At 45.8% G+C, this 25992-nt stretch overlaps 1 protein-coding gene across 8 annotated transcripts; it reads left to right on the top strand.

Moving 5' to 3' along the window:
- Positions 1-891: 891 nt before the first annotated feature.
- Positions 892-24201, top strand: LOC126987041 (endoribonuclease Dicer-like). Of its 8 annotated transcripts, XM_050843711.1 has the most exons (25): positions 892-957; positions 3041-3147; positions 6238-6413; positions 6838-7003; positions 7258-7383; positions 7509-7666; positions 7852-8096; positions 8645-8771; positions 9277-10898; positions 10971-11042; positions 11115-11656; positions 12172-12302; positions 13560-13646; positions 14121-14265; positions 14463-14605; positions 14808-14949; positions 15458-15679; positions 16103-16282; positions 16395-16608; positions 16976-17145; positions 17270-17460; positions 17582-17823; positions 17961-20039; positions 20257-20477; positions 20580-24201. In XM_050843711.1, exons 2-25 carry the CDS (start codon positions 3145-3147, stop codon positions 20988-20990), a joined length of 7815 nt encoding a protein of 2604 aa, XP_050699668.1. In that variant the 5' UTR covers positions 892-957; positions 3041-3144; the 3' UTR covers positions 20991-24201. The 8 variants fall into 8 exon arrangements, with proteins under 8 accessions (XP_050699668.1, XP_050699663.1, XP_050699669.1 ...); XM_050843706.1 differs by having other exon boundaries at positions 10971-11656; XM_050843712.1 differs by lacking the exon at positions 10971-11042 and having other exon boundaries at positions 9277-10934; positions 11187-11656.
- The last annotated feature ends 1791 nt before the right edge of the window (positions 24202-25992 follow it).

Raw genomic sequence — 25992 nt, 5'->3', positions numbered from 1 at the left:
ACTGAATTTTGAGGTCAAAGGACACTTGCAGAGATGGCAATGTGCTACACTCTCCCCACTCCCTTTCTTTTTTTCAACAAGCCGGTCTGTCAGTTCTGGATCATTAAGCCAGTCTTTTTTTAACTTCCGAGTGTATTGTGGGATAATGAATAGTCACCAGCCAGACAATCTGAAACCGAAATGAAGTGCTATTTCTTTTTCTTCTTCATGTGCCAGTAGTGCCAATGCCAGTGCCAGCCACATCGGGAACTCCAGTGTTTACATTCTCGGGAGCCACTACGTACGTCACTTTATTATTATCATTATTATATTTACAGTAAAGGATACAGCACTAGATAAATAGATAAATAAAGCCCGCTAAAGACTGTTCCTATAAAGCAAGCAGAAATAGGGGGTAAAAAAAAGAGGACAATTTCGGGTGGCTGTTTTATTTCATACAGGATATATATTTTATACAAGTACTCATTTTCACTGCTGTATTGCGTCTATTGTTGTAAAGAAAAGGACAAGAGAATCTAGAGGAGACTAAAATAAGCCTTGCTCGGTATTTGCCATCTGGGAACTTTTCTGCCATCCTTCCCCAGACAGTCTCGCACATCATTGTCTACGCATTATTTGAAATTATAATAAATGATAATGACTCTAAAAACGCCAAATTTAGCCGAGAAAGCTTAAATCTGTTGAGTCTTCATATCTTCACGACTCATGACCAATCCTTAGAAACGGCTTGAATAACGATACCTTAATACATATCTCGACAGCCTCTACAGGTACACTGCGATACTGATGAGTTATACCTTTATATTTTAGCTATTTTTATGTTAATCTACTTGATTGTAAGAGATAAAACGATAGATTAAGCAAAAATACGAGTCCAGCGCACCATTTCAGAATCCGTATGTATGGTGTAAGGGAGCTGCTTGTGTCCTGCGGCCCGTGGAGGATCTCGCTTCAAGTGTAAGGCTCTTTTATCACACTTCACGGGGGCAGAAGGATTAAGAGTATAATGGCGGATAACACTTTCATTATACACACACTCAGTGGCGGGAAGCAGAGGGTGAGAGGCGAGGGGAAGAGAGAGCAGCGTGTATGTCAGTGACCTCGGCCCCGTCCCTCCCTCTGCTCCTCTCCCCACAAACCTTATTGCTCGGTTCTTCTCCATGTCCTTGTACTGTTCCATATTCCCTTGCATACTATCCTCTCTCTCTTCTGTGTGCCTTGCCTTATATATGTCATTACCCTGTCATTCCTCGCCTTCTCGCTCCCCCCCTTCACTCTCTTCAAACATTTCCAGTTTCTCTTCCAATTTTCATTCAGTAAAAGAGTTAATTGACCCCCTTGAGGCTGTCCCCTGTTTGCTGGCATCTGTGGTGGGGCGCCCCGCAGCTCTCAGGCCAGGGGTGTGCCAGGGATGGTGTCACCTTAGACACAGGCTCGCCAGGGTGGCTCCAGGCAGGGCTGTGGCTCAGAGACCTTATTAGTGGCACCAAGCCAGGCCATTAGAGAAGCCAGTTGTGTGATTGATCCTCAAAGTAATTTTATATTTGGTAAAGATTCGTTTTAGTACAGTGCCAGCATTTCATTACCTACCTTATAAAACATCAATAGCTCTTCATATATCTTTTCTACAAACCTTCAACAATCATGGAAAGGCTTTCAAAATCCAATTCAAGGACTATTTATTGTAGAGAATAGGGGATAATATTCACAAAAGCGTAGCCTCCTTTAGCGGCTGCTGTGGCGACAGTGCTGCCACCGCAGCCGCAAAATAGCTCGTAGAGGGTTCAGGGTGGGGGAGCATATTTAAACTACTCCAACCGAACTCTACGACCTGGTAACAAGAGGGCTTCGCCCCCCTCGACCCCCCTTCTTACCAGGGGGGGCACAGCCCCCCACATGTATATGTGACTTATTTCTGCGAGGAGGTATTTCTCGCAACACCGGCCGCACCGCCGCAGTGGCTGCTGCCAGAAGATGCTGCGCTTTTGTGAATATTATCCCCTATTTTCAACAATAAATAGTCCTTGAATTGGATTTTGAAAGCATTTCCATGATTGTTGAATGTTTGTAGAAAAGATATATGAAGAGCTAGTGATGTTTCATAAGGTAGGTAATGAAATACAGGCATGGTACTAAAACAAATCTTATCCTTATATTTTGTTTTAATTCTAAAAGATATCAAGTGGTTAATGTTTGTCTTCAACTGTGTTCCTCCTAGCTGGTTTTCATATAACTGGCTCTTGCTGTCTTTTCCACAAATGATCATGGGGTCCTTCAACCTTCTTGGACTTGTATTAATTAAAAACAAGTTAGATTTCCACAAGTATATATGAACAATGCTATTTGCTTTTATACTCAAAACACTGCAGTTTGACACTCTTCTGACATATATTGTTATACTATTCATCTTTACTTATGACCATTTCCCATGAACATAGCTAAATGGGGTGTGAAGCCCTCTGCATTAGGAGGTGGTTAGGTCTGGTTAGATTAAAATAGATTTTTTTTTTTACAACAAAGGAGGCAGCTCAAGGGCACAAAAAAACAATAATAAAAAAAAGCCCGCCAATCGCTGCTCCCATAAAAGAATCAGAAGAGGTGGCCAAAAGCAAGGTCAAATTCGGGAGGAGAGGTGTCCTGATACCCTCCTCTTGAAAGAGTTCAGGTTGTGGGCAGGAGGAAATACAGATGAAGGAAGATTGTTCCAGAGTTTACCAGCATGAGGGATGAAAGAGTGAAGATGCTGGTTAACTCTTGCATAAGGGGTTTGGACAGTATAGGGATGAGCATGAGTAGAAAGTCGTGTGGAGCGGGACTGCGGGAGGGGGGGAGACATGCAGTTAGCAAGTTCAGAAGAGCAGTCAGCTTAAATAAGCTTAACTGAAACTAAACTAAGTTTAATAGTTCATTGGAGTTAAGAAATTGTTATTTCTGATTACTTACCCTTTTAAAATATTTCAGGTAATTGACTTGTATATCTATATAAGACTAGTGTGGTGGTGGGGGCATCCTAGTAACCTGGTGTTTTGTTCTGTTTCAGTGGAGCTGGCCAGGATGCTGTAAGATACAACAGCAGCAAAACAAGACAGAAAATGGCGTATCCCTCTCAGTGACGAGTGCTGACTGCCAAGCCGATGGTTCATCATGGTGAGTGACGAAACATTAAAGTGGTTTCCTTCAATTTTTTTTTCACTCCAACCGGGTTTGACTTGAAGAATTACCATCATGGCCCATTTACAATGCTCTTGTCTGGTATTCAGTTATCTATGTTAAGGCAAGAGTAGCAATAACATGGAGAGAGTAAAGATAAATATTTGGTTTGCTGATGAATAGAGCCACCCCACTGAAGAACAAAGGCAAGTTATATTTGACTTTCATGAGATTTGTGCTGGTAGGGGAAACAGAAATGTGGGCTCTGATGAAGAAGATGGAGGATTCGCTGAATAAATGGTGATAGACAGATGTTGAGGCATATACCAGTAGCTGAAATCAGAGGGTAGGACTGTGTAAAAAGTGCAGCAGTAGCAATATGTAAACTCAAAGAACTAGGCTGTGCTTTTAAAATCAGGAGACTTAAGATGGTTCATCCAGACGTTCAAAGGGAAGAAATAAGATTGAGGCACTTTATAGTGTCTGGCTTTGAGGTGCCTTTCCATAAACCTCCAGGCAGATCAAGGACCTGGAGGAAAGGTGTGGAAGAGTGTCAATGAAGAGGAAGCATTTGAAGAAATAGTTAGAGGACGGTCATAGAACATAGTAAGAAAAATTAGGAAATTGATGAAAAATAGATGATTTATGATAAAATATGTTGCTATTATTATTTTGGCTGTTAATTTTCATGCAGTAATTTACTTTTATTTGAAATTTTCCTTCTCTTCGTAATATTAGTAGCTATTGCTTGAAATGTCACTATGTATGTTTTGGCAAGCATCAGCTGCCTGGTGTTGTGCTTTTCTCTGATTGTGTTGTGCATTTCTAATGTCACTTTGAACTAATCTCCTGCCTTTCTTAGTGAAGTGGTTAGGATGATGGTTATTCAAAGTATTACCTGTATATGAGAAAGTAAGTTACATATACAATAATGAAAGTAAAAATATTTAAAATGATACTATAATAGTAAGTTTTGGTCTTATCAATGTTGTTATCATTTTCCTTATCATTTCTTTGTCCATAAAATTAAATGATACCCTTATATTTTGCATCTTCCTGGAGGTTTCTCCAAACACTTTGTGCTTTTCTGGGGATAGTGTGTCTTGCATTGTTACTCCCAAATCTTCTTCTCCCATCCTGTATGTTTTCCTTGGTCTTTTTTTACTTTTCCCCATTTCCATAACATGGCATTTGTTTGCATTTAATTCCATCTCCTATAACTGGCTCCATCTTCAGTATACACTCTATCCAGGTCTTTTTGCAGCTCTTCACTGTCTTCCTCTGTCCTCACTTATCTTATTATCTTTGCATCATCTGCAAAAAGGCTCATATAACTTTTTATACCCTTTGGCATATCATTTATATATATTATGAACATTATTGGTGCTAGAAGTGAGCCTTGAGGAACTCCACTCTCTACTCTCCTCCAATTTGAGTTCTCCTCCCTAATCACCATCCTCATTTCTCTTCCCGTTAAGTAATCCTTCGTCCACTTGATAACCTTTTTTGCCCATTCCTCCCCACTGCTGTAGTGTGTGTGTGTGTGTGTGTGTGTGTGTGTGTGTGTGTGTGTGTGTGTGTGTGTTACAGGCCTGCTAGCCACAGTGGAGGCAGGTGTGGCCAACCTCTAGTATTGAGTTACATTAATAGTTGCCAAGTGTGTCAATATGGGACCCTTATTTTATTCTATCATTACAACATCTGCACCAGCCAGTCAAGTGAATAGTCTAACACATATCTTAACCATTTTAATAACTTGTGTCCTTGAATATGCTTAATCAGTATGGTAGCTAAAAAGATGATGATAGGAATTGAAAGAGTTGGATCATATTTCATCAGGTTATTGAAGCCATATTAGTTTTTGTATGTACCAGCCAGGAGTTGTGCTTCATGTATCAAATCTTTTTAATATGTTTTCAGGAAAATGTCTAATAAATATACTAGATAGTTCACCCCATAAGAGAAAATAAAGATGTAGAGCAAAAAGAAGAAATATGCTAAATAGAAGGAGGATGAATGAATTAAAAAGAGATGTATCCTATTTCATGAGGGTTCTACTGCCATATTTCTCCTGCATATTACCTTCCTGATATGCCTCAAGGAATATGCTTGATGACTTCTCCAACGAAATTTGACCTTTTCTTTTATTTATTTAGTTATTTATTTTTATATTTTTTCATTGGAGAAACATTTTGCAGGCCATTTCTTCTGTTGTGGTATGCCCTGAGCTGCCTCCTTTGCTGTTAAGGAAAAAATACTCCGTAGAAGGAAGAGGAAAGATATTAAAAAGAGTTATATTGTGTTTCATCAGGGTCAGAGGCAGTATTACCATTCATTACTGGGCTGGTGTTTTAAAGAGATATGCTTCTCCATGGCTGACTAAGGGATGTGCAGGGCTATTAGATGTATAGAATCAAATGGTGTAGTAATTTCACAGCCATCTTACCCTTCTTATATGGGTTGTAGCGATAATGTGTATTCAAATTATTATTATCATTGTAAGAAAAGGTTGCGGGGAATAGTATTAATGTAAGGTATGGAAATAATTAACGGTAGTGACACAGTGCACCACCACCTTCACCCCATCTAGCTTACTGTTTGCATGTGATCAGGTGACTCAAGGCAGCAGAAAGCCCCTCAGATGGTGGATATCAGGTGTGTGTGTGTGTGTGGTCAGGGCAGTCCCTCACATCCTCCTCCTCCTTCAAGTCTGTTACTCTCACTGCTCTTAAACATACTCAGACATTATGAGGCGCAAACGCAAGGTAATGTGTGTGTGTGTGTGTGTGTGTGTGTGTGTGTGCGTGTGCACTGGTATTCAATGTTACACTTTCTCTCTCTCTCTCTCTCTCTCTCTCTCTGTCTGTCTGTCTGTCTGTCTGTCTGTCTGTCTGTCTGTCTGTCTGTCTGTCTCTCTCTCTCTCTCTCTCTCTCCTTATATTCCTGTCTCCCCATCTTGCTTTTCAGTGTTTTGTTTCATGTATTTTATCTCCATCATTTTATTAGCGTCTCATTTTTCTATTGTCTTACTAACTTTAAAAGCAGTTCTCCTGAGGTCTGGTGTATAGTGGTTCCTGTGCTTCCCAGATGAACCGAGTACAGCCGGAGAATGTGCACTCCACCATCTTCACCCCGCGGGAGTACCAGGTGGAGCTGGTGGACGCCTGCCTACGGGAGAACACCATGACAGTGCTGGCCTCCCGCTCCACCCGCACCTTCCTCATCACCATGGTCACCCGGGAAATGGCACACCTCACACGCAGGTATACACACACGCACACACAGTAATAACAATACACACATGTGCGAGCTTAATTTGATCTTTAAAAAATATAGATGGTAAAAAAACACAGACATTCTGATTAGTCTCCAATATTTGTTTATCAGCTTTAGTTAAATACTTAGGGTCATTAAGACAAATAAGGATGTTTTAGCAGGTCATGTCTCCTGCAAAAGCTTTAACTGTTCTTTTAAAACAATGGCAGCTCAGAAGGTGGGAATGGGTGGCCCCGTAGAGATTATTAGCAAGTCTGAGGGTCCTTACATTGATGGCCACAGGGCCGTGGCATAAAGTTACAAAATTATCTGGATGAGTTGCATTGCTGGTTTGCTCATTACCTTTCATATTTTGTTGTAAGTGAATTAATGTCACAAGTTATGTAGCCCTGCCTTTGCTTCTCTTGTCAGTGGGAGGCAGCGCACACTCATCACAGGCTGGTCCGGGCCGGGGCTGGTGCGTGTTGGTGAGGCCATCCAGCAGAACACCAACCTGGCCGTCACCACCTACACCACCCTGGACCAGGTGGACAGCTGGCCACCCCCTCGGTGGGGACAGGCCTTCAGGGAGGCTCAGGTAACACTGTGTGTGTGTGTAATTTTTCTGTGGTGCACAACTTTCTAGGTGGTGCCCTAGCATGGGATGAGTGTGAGAGAGTGGACTTTATTCACACGTGGTATCCAGGGGTGTTTATTACCTATGATCATCGTGTTTCTTGCTGTGTGAGTGTTGTTTCCCTCAGCCTTTAAACTGTCAGTGTGTGTGCCTGTGTGCTAGTACAGGGGATCAAGGAAGAGTGATATGGAGTACTATGTTGTGGTTTGTTGTAGGTGCTGATCATGACCCTGGAGGTGCTGGAGCGTGGCATGATGGCCGACGTCCTTCCGCTGGACATGCTCAACCTTCTGGTCATCACAGATGCCCATCGCATGGCCACCTGCCCCACTGTCCACAAGGTAGCCTGGCGCTAGGGTATATACCGTTGGCAGATTTTTCATAAAAAACTAACCCTAGTGTTTGAGTATCAGCCTGTGTTTGCCTCTAGGAGCCCATATATTCATGTGAGTGGCTTTCCTTCCAGATCCTGAACAGCTGTGTTGGGTGTCGAATCCTGGGCATGACGTCGCCGGTGCTAAGCCACTCCTGCTCCCCCCCACAGCTGGAGTCCTTCCTCAACCACCTCCAGCAAGCCTCATCCTGCAGGGTGGACACTGCTTCTGAGATTGTCACTGTCCTACGGTGAGTAAAGACTCGCCTCTGGCTTGACTCTATTCTGTGTATAATCATGCCATGCCTCCTCTCCCATTCAGGCTGTGTGTGATTTATGATTACTGGAAAGAGAGAATAATGTTGATAGATGCTGGGCTGGCGTGGGCAGGACTTATTTTCAGAGTTAATGTGAACAGAGCACACCTCTCTTGCAGCTATGTAAATAAACCCTTGGAGAAAATTGTTATGTGCCGGGACCCGAGTCAGGAGGAGATGTCTGAGGTGGAGACAGAGGTTCGTCGCCTGGTCAGCCAGGCTCTGGAATTCCTTGGGGAACACCGCTACGACCTGGTGGAAGTGTATGGCCCAGAGTACCAGGAGTTCTGTGCTGGCCTGCCCGACCCAAACACGGAACCACGGCAGATACTCCTCGACTTCCTGGATGTGCTCAATAATTTAGGTGCGGTGCTGTGCTTGTGTGTATGTGTGTGTGTTGCTGTGCATGTCATTGTGTCCTTACCTATTTGTAGATAAAATATACTCTGAAAATATTACATTGTGCCCCATTGAAAGATATATTAACCAGTAAAGTGTCGGCAAATATGACACCTTGTGCTTATGCCTGTGCCGGCCGCATCTTGGTTTTTTTTTTTTCTTGGCGAAACCAGTCTTTAATGATGTGAAAGGAATGGAAATGACAGTCATTGCGCCCAGAACTGACTGGAAGTGGTATTATGCCGCACAAGATATTTCGTGCTAGAGTTAGTGGCTTAGTGAAACCTTATGTATATAGTTTTTTTGCTTCCTCTTTCTCACACTTGGAGCAATGAGTGGGGGACACTTTACAAATAAGCTAGTGGATGAATGGAACAGAGTAAACTGGACTAGTTGAAAGTTTGAAGGAGGGTTTGATAGATTTATTTCTGTGGAGGGCTTGTGGTTCTAACTAGTTCCTGTATGTAGGTCAACTGGCTGGCCTCTTGTAGTTCAAATGTGGCATGTTTTCAGGGCTGTGGTGTGCTGACAGAGCAGCTTTGTATGCACTAGTAGAGGTGGAGAAGCTGAAGAAGAAGACTGCCTATGATCGTCACTACCTCCTCCTCTGTATGATCTTCACCGTCATGGCTCGCATCAGGTGTGTCTCGCGTCCTTCACAGATAAATTTGTCTGCTACTCCCAAGATCATGTACTATGTTTTCAAATTGAAGCTCTTGATTTCATGGCCATGTTAGAAGAGTTGGGTTTCATGAACACAGACACAAACCATGGCATCAGCTTGATAATATTCTGGATACCATGAGAGGATTTTATTAAGTTCAGGATATTTTTTGTAATCAATGGGTTAAAAATCATCTCTTAGTTACTCATTCACTACATTTATATCATCCGTTTTACTCTATTCTGGCTGACTTCTTGAAATCACTTATTGAGAGCCAGAATAGAGGTAATAAAGATATGATTGTAGTGACTGTGTAACTAGAGATGATTTTCAACCTTTTGTTAAAAAAATATCAACATAAACTTAATATCCTCCTCCAAAATAAAATGAAATTGAAGCTGAGGCTTATGTTTGCAGTGCCCAGCTCTTCCTTATCATCTCATAATTCCATATAACAGCATTGTTGTTATTTCCTTTGCAGGGCTGTGGTGGAACAAGCATTCGATAAATACTCAGAATTGGATCAAATCCTAAAGTTTTCCACCCCTAAAGTTTTGCGGTTAGTTGAAATCCTCCGTCAGGTGCGTCCTCAGAACTTTGTGGACCCGCGCAAAAGAAGAGACAAGTCTGAAAACAGTGAGGCTGCCAAGGGAGGCGTCCTCCCAGTGGAGGGGCCAGCGTCCCATGGCGGTGAGGCCGCAGGAGCTGACTCAGGAGTGGTTGCCATGCAGGCTGAGGATGATGAACCCAAAGATCCATCTGGGGAGGTCTTGGCCAAACACCCAAAAGATTTGGAGGAGGAGGATCATGAGGGAGAGAATTCTTCTGAAGGTGGATCTCTATCCAGTCCACACCAGTCCCCTCTAACTAGACAGAAAGAGATCTCAGCCACAGAGAATGTGATGGATAATGTTCAAAATAATGGGGAGAGTGGTGATGTTCAGGACCAGTCTTGTGATGAAATGATGGACCCTGGTGTTGGTAACCCTGAGTGCAATGGTTGTGCTGCCCAGGAGGACTTGAGCCCTGTGGGTACCAGGGACATGGCCTCCCCCTGCAGGGCCTCCAGCAAACAGCAGCAGCAGCCACTGGCGAATGAGGAGGTTCCCCAAAATGGGTCTCAGCATGATGGGTGTGGTGGGTCACCCCTACCAGAGTGCAATGATGGGAGGGAACAGGAGCAGTTCACTGCAGAGTGTTCCATCAACACTTCACTAGAGTGTCATGCTAATGGCTGGAGCTCCTCCCAGTCTGACAGTCTGGAGACCCTCGACTCCACACCGAGTGTTTCTGACCTGCCTGGAAAGAGTGGGAGAGGAGGGAAAGAGGGGGAAGGTGACAGCCCTCACCACAGCTTGGAAGGAAAGTTGCTCCACAATGGAGAGCTGGAGGAAGAGTGTGGAGAGCCAAGTAAAGTACAAATTCATCCAGATTCTACACAAAACTGTTGCAATATCCCTGAATCTGTAGTCACTAAGCAAGCTGAAAGCAGATCAACCTTAGAAGAGGATTTATGTAGGCTTAATCTTAGGGAATCCTCACTTAGAGTTGGCTGTGAACTTGAGAACTCTACAAACTGTGATGTAAACAATGGAACTATGAGTGCCAAAAGCCACCTGCTTGATGCTGCCAAGGTACACAGTAGTATAAGTGCTCCACTATGCAATGGGTATCAGGGTGGCAGTGAAGAGAGCTTGCCATCCTCTGGGGAGACTCTTGACAAGATGGACAGCCAAAGCAGCAACATGGAGCATGATGGCTGCTCCACTCAGGGTGAGGAGGAGGAGTGCCCGGAGTCCCCGGAGCCGTCACATTCAGTACAAAGTGATCCGTCAGACTCGGAGATCCACCAACACCAAGAAAACTCTCCCCTCACCAGTGCTCAGTCTACTACCTCTCAGCCTGCCAGTGAGGCGGCTGTCACCCCGACCCCGGCTACTCCCAGCAAGACCAACACTGGCACTGACCTTCCAAGTGCCACAAGTAACACTGCTGGCACTGACCCTTCAAGTGCTGCCAGTAACACCACAGACATTGATCCTCAAAGTGCCACCTGTAACACCACTGGCACTGACCCTTCAAGTGCCACCAGTAACACCACAGGCACTGAAACTCCAAGTGCCACCAGTAACTCCATCAGCACTGACCCTTCAAGTGCTGACAGTAACACCACAGGCACTGAAACTCCAAGTGCCACCAGTAACTCCATCAGCACTGACCCTTCAAGTGCCGACAGTAACACCACAGGCACTGACCCTTCAAGTGCCACCAGTAACACCACAGGCACTGACCCTTCAAGTGCCACCAGTAACACCACAGGCACTGACCCTTCAAATGCCGCCAGTAACACCACTGGCACTGACCCTTCAAGTGCCACCAATAACACCACAGGCACTGACCCTTCAAGTGCCGACAGTAACACCACTGGCACTGACCCTTCAAATGCCGCCAGTAACACCACAGGCACTGACCCTCCTAGTCCCACCAGTAACACCACAGACAATGACCCTCCAAGTGCTGCTAGTAATACCACTGGCACTAACCCTTCAAATGCCACCAGTAACACCACCAGCACTGACTCACCAAGTGCCACCAGTAACACCACAGGCACTGACTCACCAAGTGCTGCCAGTAAAGAAGCAGACAGCACAACACCGGCACCGGCGGCTGTGTCCTCGGAGGCAGCTGCCATGGCGGACACCTTGGCCCTGCTGCTGCCTGGGGGGAAGGGCGGCAGGCGTCGGCGTGATGAGGTGAAGGAGAAGGTGAAGGTGCATAACCCCGAGGACCCGGACTCAGTGTGTGGACTCATCTTTGTGCACCACCGCAACATGGCCAAGATCATCTACCGCCTCCTCAAGGTGAACTGCACTTCTCTCTTGGCATCTTTTCTTTTCTTTTTTAGAGTAAGAGAAGCACCTCAAGGGTAGAAGGATAGAAAACACTGCTAAGTTCTTCTCCGATAAAAGAATAGATTTGTGGCCGGAAGAGAGGTCAAGCTTGTCAAAATCTTCTTGTGTATTGCTTCTCTTATTATCTCCTATTGATATTTTCATGTTTATTGCACTTCTAAACATGATAGAGCATGTCTCCACCCCTCCCACGGCCTCACCGCACTGCACTTCCTCCTTCCCACGACAGACTCTTTCAGGAGGGAGCATCAAACTGCCTCTGGTACTGAATGTGATCATTGTCTTTTGGGCATTATCCTCACTTGTCTTTTTCTGGGGCAGCATGTAGCAGACTTTTATTGATAATTTTGTATTGCTCTGGGTCTGTCTCCTGAACTGTAATACAAAGACCATGGAAATAGAAGCATGGTATGGGCTTCTTCTCCTTCTTTGTATATTTTATTATCCTCTCCAAACTGTTGCAGGAGCTGAGTGACATTGGTGGAGACTTCGCCTGGATCTTCCCCCAGTACACAGTGGAGGCACGGGAGAGTGTGAAGGACGACCCTCGCGCTGCAGAGGCAGAGCATAAAAAGCAAGAGGAGGTGCTCAGAAGGTATGCCAGCAGCTGTCTGTATTCAAATAGGACACAGCAAACCCTCTTTGTAACTATCTGGTTTGCGGTTGTTATGTAGGTTTTTAACCCGTAAAGCATCAGAGACGTAAGAGATACGTCGCCCTCCTTCCATCCTTTTCCTTTTAAATTACGTCCTCAAAACATCTCCATATACTGCTCTCACACATTACACGCACCGTATATACTGCCTCCTTGACCCTGCTAACATGAATATTGTCTTATTTTCCTTTTATTAGTTTTCAGTTTTTGTAGCAATTTCTGCTCCATTATTTTTGTGGTAGTTGCCTTATGGCGCTTCGACCCCGCTAATATAAACATGGTCTAATTTCCATTACTTACTCTCCCCTTTTCTAATGTTTTTTGGTGCGTGGTGTGTTGTGGTAGTGAAACCTTGTTCCATGTGAATATGCCTTTCGTTTTGTCGTATGGAAAACAAATACATATTATTCGAAAAACATTCGCACTCTGAAAGGCAACACTCGAGGAGTATCTGGTGGCTGCCATTGGTTTGATTTTTAGACACACACACACACACACACACACACACACACACACACACACACACACACACACACATATACACACACACACACACACACTCTCACACACACTCACACACACACTCACACTCACACACTCACTCACAGAAGCATAACAACATGGAATGGACTTGACAAGGAGACTGTGTGTGCAAAAACGATTTATGAATTTAAAACCAAACTGGATAATAAGCGCTATGGAGACGGGACAGCACAAGCCTAGTACGGCTCTTTTCTTGTATTTCATAACTAGGTAAATACACACACACACACAGCAAGACCGGATCAGGGTCGAGGCTCGTGCCATGACCCTGACCTCTACTTTTTAATTTGTTTTTGGCTGTGGTATAAATTTTTTGTGGGGGGAGGGGGTGCAAACCCTTCCACCAACCAGCCAGATCAGGGGCAGGGCTGACTGCTCACCATAGGGCAGGGATGCAGGACCCCTGGGAGGATTAATCCCCTGGTTACCCAAAGAAAGAAGCATGAACAGGAGAGAGAGAGAAAGAGGGGAAAGACAGCTCGGGGAGGTTGAGGACGCTGCATTCCTCATTCAGATAGACCTGCCCTACCAAAATCAGGAATTAAATGCTCAGGAAAACTGAGCTGAGGCATGAAGAAGATTATTTTCATTTTAAAGGCTAATAATTATTATTTAGAAGAAAAACATCTCCATGTTTATTGTCTTGGCGTGCAGATTCCGCCACCACGAGTGCAACATCCTGGTGTCCACGCGGGTGCTGGAGGAAGGCATCGACGTGCCCCAGTGCAACCTGGTCCTGAGGTAAGGCTGCATTATTATTATTACTATTATTACATGCATCAGGTGTAGCAGGAAGTGTGAAACCATCCTAGGCTGTTCATTGGTTTCTTTTCATAGTTCATGCATTGATCTCATAGACTAAAATACAAGAAATTTTATAATAAAATGCGAATTTTCACTAATTTCTAATATGTCATCGACTCTCTCTGTTTGTGGACCAGTGAGCGAGCCCAGAAATACTTCAGGGAAAATCCATCAGAAAACCCTCACAAGTTCATGGGACTGAAGTGGCGTAATGTTACCCCGGCCGATGGGGATCAATAAAGTAATATAATATGAAAAATAGCTTCGTTATGATCAATTATATAACCCCCCATGCACATGCGTGAACTTGCGGGAATTCGGTTTGACGTAGGGTGAGCGGGAGTGCTTGGGGTGGGTCACACGATAATGGAGGGGTTAATGTATATAAGTCACACCCTCTGTCCCCTATAGGTTTGACCCTCCACTGGACTACCGTTCCTACGTGCACAGCTGTGGACGGGCCAGAGGACAGGACACCTTCTATTTCCATCTTGTAACAAAAGCCCAAGAGAAAATTTTCCTGCGAGACATGGCAACCTACTCTGCTTTTCGGCAGGTAAGCAATGTTTGAGTCCTGTTAGTGGCACAGTATCATCACAACATTGGTCATCCTGCTTTCCAGGGATTGCCAGTGAAATCCAATACTCGCTTGTTTGATCACCTTGTTCTTCAAAGTTGGACAATTGCCCTGGGAACATACAACATGCTATGCAGAACCTCATAGAGAACTAACAGTGCCGTGATTTGTGTCAGGTGTTGGTGAGTCGGTGCAGCAGTGTGGAGGTCGGCACAGACCAGGAAGTGGATGCAGAGGAGGCCAATGCATCCCATCCTCCCTACCTGACCCCGGCCGCCGCCTCCGTCACTATGGCCTCCTCCATCAGCCTGCTCAACAAGTTAGTGATGTTTCCTGTGTATGTTTTTAGGACACAAAGGATAGGACCCAGGTCAGGAATGTGCCTACCATTTAGGGAAAGGCTGATGCCACAGCAAAATATATTTGAAGTAGGTGTAACATAGTGATTTGTATTGTTGAGAAGCTGCTCAGACTGCCACTGATGTATCCTTTTGATGCCAACTCATTACTCGTGGCTGCAGGTACTGTGCCAAGCTGCCCAGCGACACCTTCACTCGCCTCACCGCCATGTGGGAGGTGGAAGAAAAGCAGCAGAACAACCGGGTGCTCTTTGCTTGCAGGATCATGCTTCCCATCAACTCCCCTCTCAAGGGCACCATTCAGGTGAGTGTGTTTGTGTGTGTGTGTGTGTGTGTGTGTATATACCTAGTTGTAGCATGGTTAGTCCTCTTCTAAACCTCTTAATCCTCTTCCATTTTCTCTTAATCCTTTTCTAAACCTCTTAAGAGGAAATGGAAGAGGATTAAGAGGAGGATTGAGAGGTTTAGAAGAGGATTAATCCTCTTCCATTTCCTCTTGACCCTTTCCATACTGTGACTCCGACGTCTACGTCACAGATGGAAAGTGTAAAGTCTCCTCTTTCTCTTCTATCTCTAAATGTTTGTGCCTCTCAGTGTTAGTATTGAACATGCTTCATTACATATTTAAATATATATAGGCAAAAACTAGTTTACAAATAAGGCAGATGATTAATGGAAGTGTAATCAACAAATTCAGTTGTATGTTTCAAAAAGCTAGACTGATTTTTGGATGTGGAAGACAGATTATGAATAACAAGTACAGGCTGACCAACCTCGTATAGTCTCCTTATATCTGTGTATCTCTGTGACAGGGTCCATGGCAGGCCAAGGTGTCCCTGGCCAAGATGGCTGCGGCCTTGGAGTGCTGCCGCTGCCTGCACGAGATGGGCGAGTTGGACCACTACCTGCAGCCAGTGGGCAAGGAGAGTATGAGGCTGGATGACCACCTGTGCCCCCCACCCCCTGACGACCAGGTGCCAGAGGGAATGCCACGCCCAGGCACCACCAAGCGCCGCCAGTACTACTACAAGAAGGTGCCTTGCCTGTGTTTCTCAGTCTTGTCTTGTCTTGTTGAGTAATGCTGATATCTTGGCAAAATATGGTAGCTCAATTCTGTAACATTGCACAACATTACATGGCTACAGGGTCAACAAAGTGCAGGGCTGGGGTGAGGTGAGCTCATGAGGACAAAGGCAGGTCAAGGGGGAGGGTAGGAGGCATGTGAACACCACTCTCTCCAAGGTGGTATATATGAATAATATTTTATTTTTTAATGTAAATTTTGACTTGATTAATCCTTGGAGGGACTTGTGATGGGAAGGGAGGATGTATAGAGGATTGCTTGGGGGGAATCATAGGGGGTGGAGGGGGTGGGTGAGTGCAGCAACATGCCTCCTGCCGTATGCTCCCCTATATATAAGTGTTAATGTCATGTTGTGTTTGCTTTTTCCATCTAGGTTGCCAACTGCCTGACAGGGGAGCAGCCCAAGGAGAGCCTGCCCCTCTTTGTGTATAAGCTGGACATGATGCTCACCTGCCCAATCCCTGATGAACAAAACACCCGCGGCCGCAAGATATACCGCCCAGAAAAGTCATCCCGCTCCTTTGGCATCGTCACCACCATACCCATCTCCCAGGTGATTACTATTATAGTTTGTTTCATTTAGTGTCCTGTTCTCATACATTTACTGTTCTTATTGGTTATCCCAGGAAGCCAACCTATAACTGTGCCTTGCTTGTGGTGTCCAGGTGAGCGGGTTCCCGGTGTTCACGCGGTCTGGGGAGGTGATGGTGCGGGTGCAGGAGGTGGGCAGTGGGGAGCGCTTCTCTCAGGACCAGCTTGAGGCCCTCCAGTACTTCCACAAGTTTTCCTTCACCCATGTTTTGCGCCTGGAGAAGTACCCCATCAAGTTTGACCCCACCAATGCCAAGACAGCTTTCTACATTGTCCCGCTCAATAAGTGTGAGTTTCTAAATTTACCTGTTTCAGCATTTGCAATCTCCCTCTAAACTACATTACTTTGAGTTTTTCTTCCACATCCTGTTTATGGTTTCTGTGCTACATATAATTATCTGTTAGCTGATGAAGGAAATGGTAAAAATAAAGGTGTTTTATGTGGAAAATACTGGAAATAGAGGATGGATGTTTTCTTTACATTTTCCTGTGTTCTGTAATGGCAGCAGCAATCTTTTACCATACTAAACAGACTTCTCCACTATTGCATCTTGTTTTAAGAGATGGCTGTGCTAACTGGCATTCTCCTATTCTTCTTCAACTTCTGTTCAAACCACAGCTGACACTGCAAACAATAATTGAACTTGTATTCCAGTTGGAGACAAGAATAGCATTGACTGGGAGTTTGTGAGGAAGATCCAGGCCGAGGGTGACCCACGACCCATGCCGCCGCTGGACGAGGCACGCCAGAAGTTTACTTTCCAACACAGCTTGTATGAGGACGCGGTGGTCATGCCGTGGTACAGGAACCAGGACCAACCGCAGGTATGTAAAGTGGATGATGGCTTCGAGTTGTTTTATATGGCTGAAATCTTTATGGCTGTAATTTTTTCTGCATTTGCTTTGGTAAGTGTTTATACTAAGTCTTTAAACAAGTTCCCTTTTTCAGTACTTTTATGTGGCTGAAATTTGCACGCACCTGAACCCACAAAGTGACTTCCCAGACGCAGGCTTTGAGACCTTTGAGAAGTACTACCTCACCAAGTATGGTCTCCAGATTTGCAACCTGAGCCAACCTTTGCTTGATGTGGACCACACCTCTGGCCGCCTCAACCTCCTCACTCCAAGACATGTCAACAGGTACAGGATTTTCTTTCTTTTATTTGTTTTTTTTACTTTTTTATTTTTTATTCTTAGGCTGACTAATGGCAAAACATGACTAAATCAGAAAGCCTGTATGTACCTCCATTGTCATCCACAGGAAGGGGGTTGCCTTGCCCACCACCTCAGAGGAGACGAAACGAGCCAAGCGGGAGAACTTGCAGCAGAAACAAATTTTGGTTCCTGAGCTTTGCACCATTCACCCCTTTCCTGCCTCCCTGTGGCGCAAGGCCGTGTGTCTGCCCACCATCCTCTATCGCATCAACGCCCTCCTCCTGGCTGACCAGCTGAGGATCTGTGTGGCGCAGGAGGTTGGCCTTGGCCTGCAGACACTTGAGCCTGGTCAGTACATGTTGTAGTTGTGTTCATTATGTTTCATTACTGTCATTGGTAACCACTTTTGGTATATTTATTGACTACATAGAGGTGTGCTGAATAACGAAGGTGGATAACATCAGTCACTTAATGCCATGTTTCAGGTTTTTCTTGGCCAGCCTTGGACTTTGGCTGGAGTTTGGCTGACGTGCTGAAGAAGAGCCAGGAGAGCCAGGAGGCAGCTGAGGGGACAGAGCCTAGAGCCTCGGCTGGCACCACTGGCTCACAGAAGTCTAAAAAGGTTGAATCCTCAGAGAGCTGCAAGTCCCCGACCCCCAAGAAGACGGCACGTAGTGGGGTGGACATGGAGATTGGAACCTGGTCCAATGACATGGCAGTGGACCCCCCCACCCCACCCATTACTGAGGATGACCTGAATGGGTCTGATGACTTTGAAATTGACACTTTTGATCCCAACTTGGCACTGCCAGATAACCTTACACTCCTGGAGGGCTGCTCTCTGGGTGATGATGACATGGAGGGAGAGCTTGGAGCAGACTGGGGCACCGGACTGACAGAACGCCACGCCAAGGGATCCTCCAAGGGTAGCGTCAGTGGGGGGGAGATCTTCCGCGTTGGCTCACCCTCCAACTTTGAGATTGACGGCTGGGACATGTTTGGGGGCCCAGGTGGAGCAAGCTACGGGGGGAACTATGGTGCCTATGATGCTTATGGAGGCTGTGGGGATTTCCAGGGACTGGCAGATGACCTCGAAGGTTGTGAATCTGACGTGTCATCAGACATGGACGATGACGAGAAGAGCCAGACAGACAAACTGTGGGACGAAGAGGCCAGCAAGCGTCGGGCCAGCACGGCCATCGACGACGCCTCTTCTGACGAGGAGGTGGACCTGGTGTGGCCTCAGGAAGAGGATGAAGTGCGTCAGGCTAAGGAGGAGGAGTTTCAGAGGCATCTGGAGGAGAAGCAGCAGGACCTGCTGACCGGGCAAGCCTACTTATCTGAGAGCGCCCCGCTGCTGGTGGAGAAGGCACACAGACGCCTGGTTGAACACGGTGCTGCTGTGTCCTCAGAGAAGGAGAGTGTACCTGTGGGAAAAGCTACAATACAAGGCTGTGAATTGTTATCTTCAAAGTGCTGTGATAATGCTCAACAATCTACCTCACCTGCTACTGCGATTGTGAACCGCACTGAAACTCTCTCTCTCACCCAGTCAGACAAAGGTGCTGAAGTTTCTCAGTGGAGGAACCTGCCTGGCGAGTCGTCATTCAGCTTTGATTACCAGCCCGACCTCCTCAACCACCCGGGGCCACCCCCCAGCGTCATCCTTCAGGCACTCACCATGTCCAACGCCAATGACGGCGTCAACCTGGAGCGTCTGGAAACCATCGGAGACTCCTTCCTCAAGTATGCCATCACCACCTTCCTCTACTGCACATACCCCCACCGCCACGAGGGCAAGCTGAGCTACCTGCGCTCCAAGCAGGTCAGCAACCTTAACCTGTACCGCCTGGGCAAGCGCAAGGGCCTCGGGGAGTGCATGGTGGCCACCAAGTTTGAGCCTCACGACAACTGGTTGCCTCCCGGATACTTTGTTCCCCGAGAGCTGGAGGAGGCGCTCATTGACTCCGGGGTGCCAGCCGGCCACTGGAACATGGCAGACCTCCCGGGGCTGCACGACTTGGCCAGTGACGAGATTCGGCGGCTGGTGCAGGAACGCTCAGAGCAGATCAAGCGCAGCAAGTCAGAGCAGGTGACCAACGACCTGGTGACAACCCAGAACCCCCACGACCTGCCCATCTTCATTCCCTACAACCTGCTGACTCAGCACAGCATCCCAGACAAGAGTATTGCAGACTGCGTGGAGGCCCTCATTGGGGCATACCTCACCACCTGTGGTCCCCGCGGTGCCCTGCTCTTCATGTCGTGGCTGGGCATCAAGGTACTGCCCTGCAGGTATCAGGAAGGAAGTGGCTCCTCTCTGCCTCAGATCACATACGGACACCTGGAGCCCCCCCAGTCACCCCTCCACCACTCTCCTGACGTGGACACAGACTGTCGCCTGGACTTGCTCCTGAGTGGTTACCTGGTGTTTGAGGAGAAGATTGGCTACACCTTCCGGGACCGTTCGTACTTGCTGCAGGCCTTCACTCACGCTTCCTACTATAGGAACCGCCTCACTGATTGCTACCAGCGACTGGAGTTCCTCGGCGACGCTGTGCTAGGTGAGTGTTAACCAGCGGAGTCACTCATTGGTTTAGTCTGTGTCATGTGTTGGAATGTGCATTATTGGTTGTAGTATTTTTCTAAATTTTGAATCTTTATAGATGGCCCATCTCTGATACTGCAGATACTGGTGTTGGAACGTGTCTTAATGACCCTAGAACTAGATTGTGCTTCATCATGTATTTTAATGTATGATCTGTCTCCCCGGTACCCCAGATTACCTGATAACTCGTCACCTGTATGAGGACAAGCGTCAGCACTCCCCCGGGGCCTTGACAGACCTGCGCTCAGCCCTGGTCAACAACACCATCTTTGCCTCTCTTGCCGTCAAGTATGACTTCCACAAGTACTTCCGTCACTTCTCCCCCGGCTTGGACCGTGTTGTGAGGGACTTTGTCAAGATGCAGGAAGAAAATGGCCACAAGATCAATGAGGAGGTGAATGTTGTTTCATCCATCGTCTGTTTGTAACTAAATGTATTCACTTAACTCTGGAATAGCCTTGATTCTATGGTAATCAATTTGTACCATTTATTGCAGTACTACTTCATGGAGGAAGACGAGTGTGAGGCAGCAGAGGACATCGAGGTTCCTAAAGCGCTTGGCGATGTGTTTGAGAGTGTGGCCGGGGCCATCTTCCTGGACTCTGGGGGCTCACTAGATGCTGTTTGGTCAGTCTACTACACCATGATGTGCCGAGAGATTGAGCAGTTCAGCGGAGTTGTCCCCAAGTCACCGATCCGAGAACTGCTTGAGATGGAGCCCGAGACTGCCAAGTTTGGAAAGCCGGAGCGTCTCGTGGATGGCAAGGTAAGGGTGTCAGTGGAGATCTTCGGGAAGGGCTCCTTTGTCGGGGTGGGACGCAACTACCGCATCGCCAAGTCCACGGCCGCCAAAAGAGCTCTGCGGCACCTCAAGAAGCTGCAGATGATGGCCAGCCAAGGGCTGTGAGGGAGCAGGGCATCAGCGACACAGACAGACTGGCAGCCGGGTGTTGATAGTGAATGTTTCCAGTGACTCATAGCATGTTGATGGATACCAACACTTTACCTGTAGCTTTTTGTATCTTTATAAGGAAACTATTTAGTGTGGGTGTGGGTGTGTGTGGGTGTGGGTGTGAGTGTGCGTGGGTGTGAGTGTGCGTGTGTGTCTCTGCATTCACAGATGCAAGTCTTCATGCCTGTGTGTGTAGAGTAGAACTTGTGTGTCTGGAGCTGGTGAAATATGGGAGTGGTCATGATATTGTTATCTTTTTATTGTTTATATTCATATTTTTGTTTTATCATGACATTAAATATTCTAATTGGATTAGGGTTCAGTATTAGTTGTAGGTTACAGATTCTATATCCTATTCAGTCAGTGTATGAATATACCAAAAGTACAAAACCTGTAATGTGCTTGGGAGGATGTTGCCTGGAGAGTGCAAGCAGTGCTACACTACCTATACCAGCTTCACCTCAGTTGTGCTCAGCTAGGCCTGGGCTGCTAGGCAGAACTTCAGTGTTGCAAACATTTAGGTGAGGCACAGTCAAAGCACATGGATGTGGCCACAGACCGTAAGGCTCGTGTTTCTTTGAGCTGAACACACACGTGGTGACTTGTGTGCCATTTCCATGTGACTATACTCAGCGCAGCGAGAAATGGACGATAGGGTAGGGCACCTGGTTTGACTGGGATTCCCCCATTGTTGCCACATCTCCACAGATCACCAGCCCGCTCTCCAACCCCGCCTGGCGAGTGTAGGTCAGGGCGAGGTAGCGGCAAGGTCGCCCTCCCCCGCTCATATGCCACGGTTAGGATGGGGGAAACCTTTACACAGAAAACATGCCTTGATTTTGACTTCAATGGTGGTGTGGAACAAAAGTTAGAATAATTTTGGAAATAATTTCGGAAATACTCCAATTTATATAGAAACAGAGAGAAAGAAAGAAAGACAGAGACAGAGGGTAAGGAGTTGGAGCGGGGTTGGAGAAAGAAGGCAAGCCGGTGATCTGTGGAGAATGGCAACAGTGGGGGAATTCCGGTGCCCTACCCTAGTGTCCATTTCTTGCTGGGCTGAATATAACAGTGTGAGCAGAGTAACCTGAGGGATGAGCTCCTCCCCTTCCCTCTGTTGTGTTGGTGATGCCTGTGGCTGAAGCATCCTTGTATGGGTAGTGGTTCATTGGTGAAGGTGAGCAGGGCTTACTCATGAAGCTCTTCTGTCCAGGGAGCCCCATGGCTAGGCCTCAGCAGAGCCATGGACAGGGGGAGTTTGGCCATGTGCTACACAGACGTCATCTCACCTCAGTGCTTCTCATGTTTACTGTCTCCTTCCCAACATCTCTGCCTGAACACAGGCTAACAAATAGTTGATAAAAATGTAGTATTTGGAATAACAGCAGCTTGTGTTCACGTATGAGGGCTGGGTGGGAGGCAGCCAGCATGGGCAGCATAGAGGCAAAGTTGCGTCTAGGGAGCAGGTGACCGACCTTTCCCTCTCCACGCCTCTGGGCCTCCATGGGGTGTCTGCCCGCCAGCATGCGGCGCCTTGCACCCCCAAGCCTGCTATCACAACTGTGCCGCCATTTAGCTGTGATGATTTACCTGACACTAAGTTCAAATTTAAGTGAAGTTTAGTATTTCAATTACTGCTTGGTGTTTTATGTGCAAATTTGTTTATTGTTAAATTCAAATGGTTTTAAGTATAATAATTAACACTAAACATTAAGTTATGTAATATTATACAGTATGAATTTTAAGTTGGTTAGTTAGCAGCAAAACTGCCATGGTTTAGATATATTTGCCTGGAATGGTTTAGCTTTGTTTAGCATCGGCAACAAAATCTGGTGGTTCCTGAGCCATGGCTAACACTCGGGTATATACTGAATGCTTGTCTCACTCTTGCTGGAGCCATCGCCTCCTCCTCCTCCGCCTCCTCCTCCTCCTCCTCCTCCTCCTCTGCACTTTCCTTCACACCACACCCTTCCAATCCTTTTATCTTCCTCATCCTCGTTCTTCTCCTTTGTCGTTTTGCTTTACTTTCTCTTCTGCTGCTTCTACTTCCTAGTTAAGGCCTTGTTGTTGCCACAGATTTTGTGGTCCAAGTCCTCCACTTTAAGGTTTGTCTGTATTGACAGTCAGGGTATTCTATGGACACCTGTTCATTAGTATACGAGTCATAGGTAGTGAGTGGGGAGGCCTTCAGTGGTTGGTTGTTGATTGACGATGAGACGATGGCACCACATGTACACTGGAAACTACTATACTCCATTCCAGTGACTGTCAAAAGTAGTGTTCATCTTATAACAGCTGTGCTGGCACAGGTTAACACATTGTTTCTTCAAGCTTTGCTACATCACCGTCAATCTCATGTGTCAAAATCCACTCAGATAGACTTTTCATCATGTTATAATTGATTGTTGATTTCCAGAAAATAATGGCACAGCTTCCAACTTCATTGACTGAGGTTAGAAGTAATGTGAGGAAACTGTTGCCATAGGGTTAGCATTGTTTTGACAGACTGGCTGGGATTGTTTATAGTTTTACCTGAATATTATTTAAGTATCCATATTTGTCTTCTTGACTGTTCTTTTGATGAGAATTATATAATTATTTGTTGACGTATAATTTATGACTGAATCTTTACCGTTGGAAGAGCTTACAGTGTTTTCATGAACTGATCATCTCTTGACAGAAAAATTTACGTACCATGCATTCAGCTTCTCACAGGTTTGATGATCTGTATATTTTACTCAACCTCATTTCCTCCAAGTGTAAAATCAAAGGTAAAGTTGGGGGCAGACGCTGTAGCTGTGTGTTACAACAGCGCTCACCTCCATGACCTCTACCCTTGACCCTGTGGTGGGTAAGAGTCCATTACCCTGGGACACAGGATAAGTGTGATATCTGGGTTACCACAGCTTACCTTCCCCAGGTTTCCCCAGGTACCCATTTATCAACCAGGCCAAAAGTGGGAATGAACAGTTGAGGTGGCTGCCCTCCAACTGCCCAGGCTTGGATCAAACCTAGGCCTGCCCAGATTTGCAGCTAGTCATGCTAACCACTACACCATGTAGTGTTGTTCAGTAGTACTGTATTTTTTTTCCTCAGAATATCACTTCAGAAAGACTAAAATGCAATTCTGAAACAGTAAACTCATTTATCAGAACTCAGCCTCAGCGCCTCAGCAGAAAATTCATAATCTCAGTAGACCAGCCTTTTGCTGTGCAAAGTTATTGTTGAGTATGAAATAAATAAAGGTAAACATGTCAAATGAATAGACTCATTTTGAGACATGTTGTCAAGTAGCCAAGCCAGATGTGGTGTGGCTGTCAATACTCATACAGAACTTTAGCTGGCACTGCTGCCAGTGTTCTACACCAGCAACTGAATAATTCATTTCTGAAATGTTTGCCTTCCTCAACTTGCTGAAAGTCCGTTCCTTTCCACTCGTGTGACGCCCAGAGTTTGTGTAAGGGATCATTTTGAAGCTACAAAATAAACTGAAGCTCATAACCAAAGTAAGATTGGATAGATGTGAACAATTTTTGTATTCATTTTGTTGAATATAGCAACATTAACATTTACAAGAAGAAATGGTTGCTGTCTACAATCAAAATATATGTCTTTAATATAACATTATTTTGGTTGGCTACTCCTCATTTTTTGCTGTTACTCTTGGTATTTATATTGTAAACTGGGAGTTTACTGTTCATTCCTTTGGCCTTTCTGCTTGAGCTGGATAATTGGAGAGTAAGATACAGTCTCTAATTAACCCTGTTGAAGAACACATTATTTGTGCATTGACCAGAATGTTATTGAGTCTCACTTGGTTCAGTTCTGTAAGATATTACATCATCCTTTAACTGTGTGTGTGTGTGTGTGTGTGTGTGTGTGTTTGCCATCCAGAAATAAGTTATTTTCTTAGTTTCTTTTTTAAGAATTGCAAAGAAAAGATTGAAGGCTGTATGTGGAATGTCTCAGCATGTGTGTGTGTAGACTTCCTTCTGCTGTTTGTCGTGCATGCTTGATTGTTTAGTCCAGTGGAAGGTTTCTGGATGGATGCGAATGCTGTCAGCACACTTGGATCTTTGGTTATGACCTCTCCTAGTCAAAGTGTGATCCAAGTTGTTGTGAACAAGGGATTAGACAGGTACAAGGCAGAGTTAGGTAGGTCATTTCTACCAGTGCCATTGCAGGATGTTTTAGCTAGGTGTGAATGCCTCCCTGCCTACTGCTAGGGAGGCATTGGCAGCTAGCAGCCTCTCATGTGATCACTCCCTGCACTGGTATTCATCCATTTAATGATAAGTGACTTTTGTAAGTTTGTGAGGGTAGTTAGCTTTGCTTAGCCAATACATAGATGTTAAGGGTGATGGAAGATGCCACACTGAGGAACACTTGCCCTCGCTATCTCTCCTGGTGCTGTGGGATGCTATTGAGGCAAGCAGCCAATTATGGCATTAAACTAAAAATGAAAAATAGCTTGGGTATTGTTCTCAGTTGGGCAGCGAAGAACACTGATGGAAGATGCCACACTGAGGAACAGATGCCCTCTCTCCTGGTGCTGTGAAAAATTTGTCATTGAAGCAAACAACCAGTTATGTTATACTAAAACAAATGATAAAACAAAGCATGGGTATTGTTCTCAGTGGGGCAGCATGGAACATTGACTGGGGAGGCCCAAAGCCTGGTACCTATGTCACCAGGGGAAGTAACAGCTTTTCCAGCATTGCCTCTTGTGATAGGGGGACTTGGCTCCAAGGCTCTGCCCCAGTTGTAGTTGCAGTGTTGTCAGCATTAGGGGTCATGTGTGTTCATGTTAAGTGATCTCAATGTGCTGATGTGTTTTTCATATTTTTGTAGACTAAGGCTTCAAGTTTGTAAGGAAAATGACCACATAATTTGTAGCTAGAGACTCACTCCACAAGTGGCACCTGCTTGCTATCATAGGCTCCTTGGGTTCACTGTA

This window comes from Eriocheir sinensis, chromosome 63 (genome assembly GCF_024679095.1).
Source record: "Eriocheir sinensis breed Jianghai 21 chromosome 63, ASM2467909v1, whole genome shotgun sequence".
NCBI classification, from domain to species: domain Eukaryota; kingdom Metazoa; phylum Arthropoda; class Malacostraca; order Decapoda; family Varunidae; genus Eriocheir; species Eriocheir sinensis.
This window is presented reverse-complemented; position numbering and strand designations above follow the sequence as displayed.

What these genes read in the sequence shown, in the direction of transcription:
- LOC126987041 (XM_050843704.1), top strand. An exon ending in ATGGCACACCTCACACGCAG is followed by an intron (nt 6,414 to 6,837) that starts GTATACACACAC and finishes TTCTCTTGTCAG; the next exon opens with TGGGAGGCAGCGCACACTCA. An exon ending in CCTACTCTGCTTTTCGGCAG is followed by an intron (nt 14,266 to 14,462) that starts GTAAGCAATGTT and finishes GATTTGTGTCAG; the next exon opens with GTGTTGGTGAGTCGGTGCAG.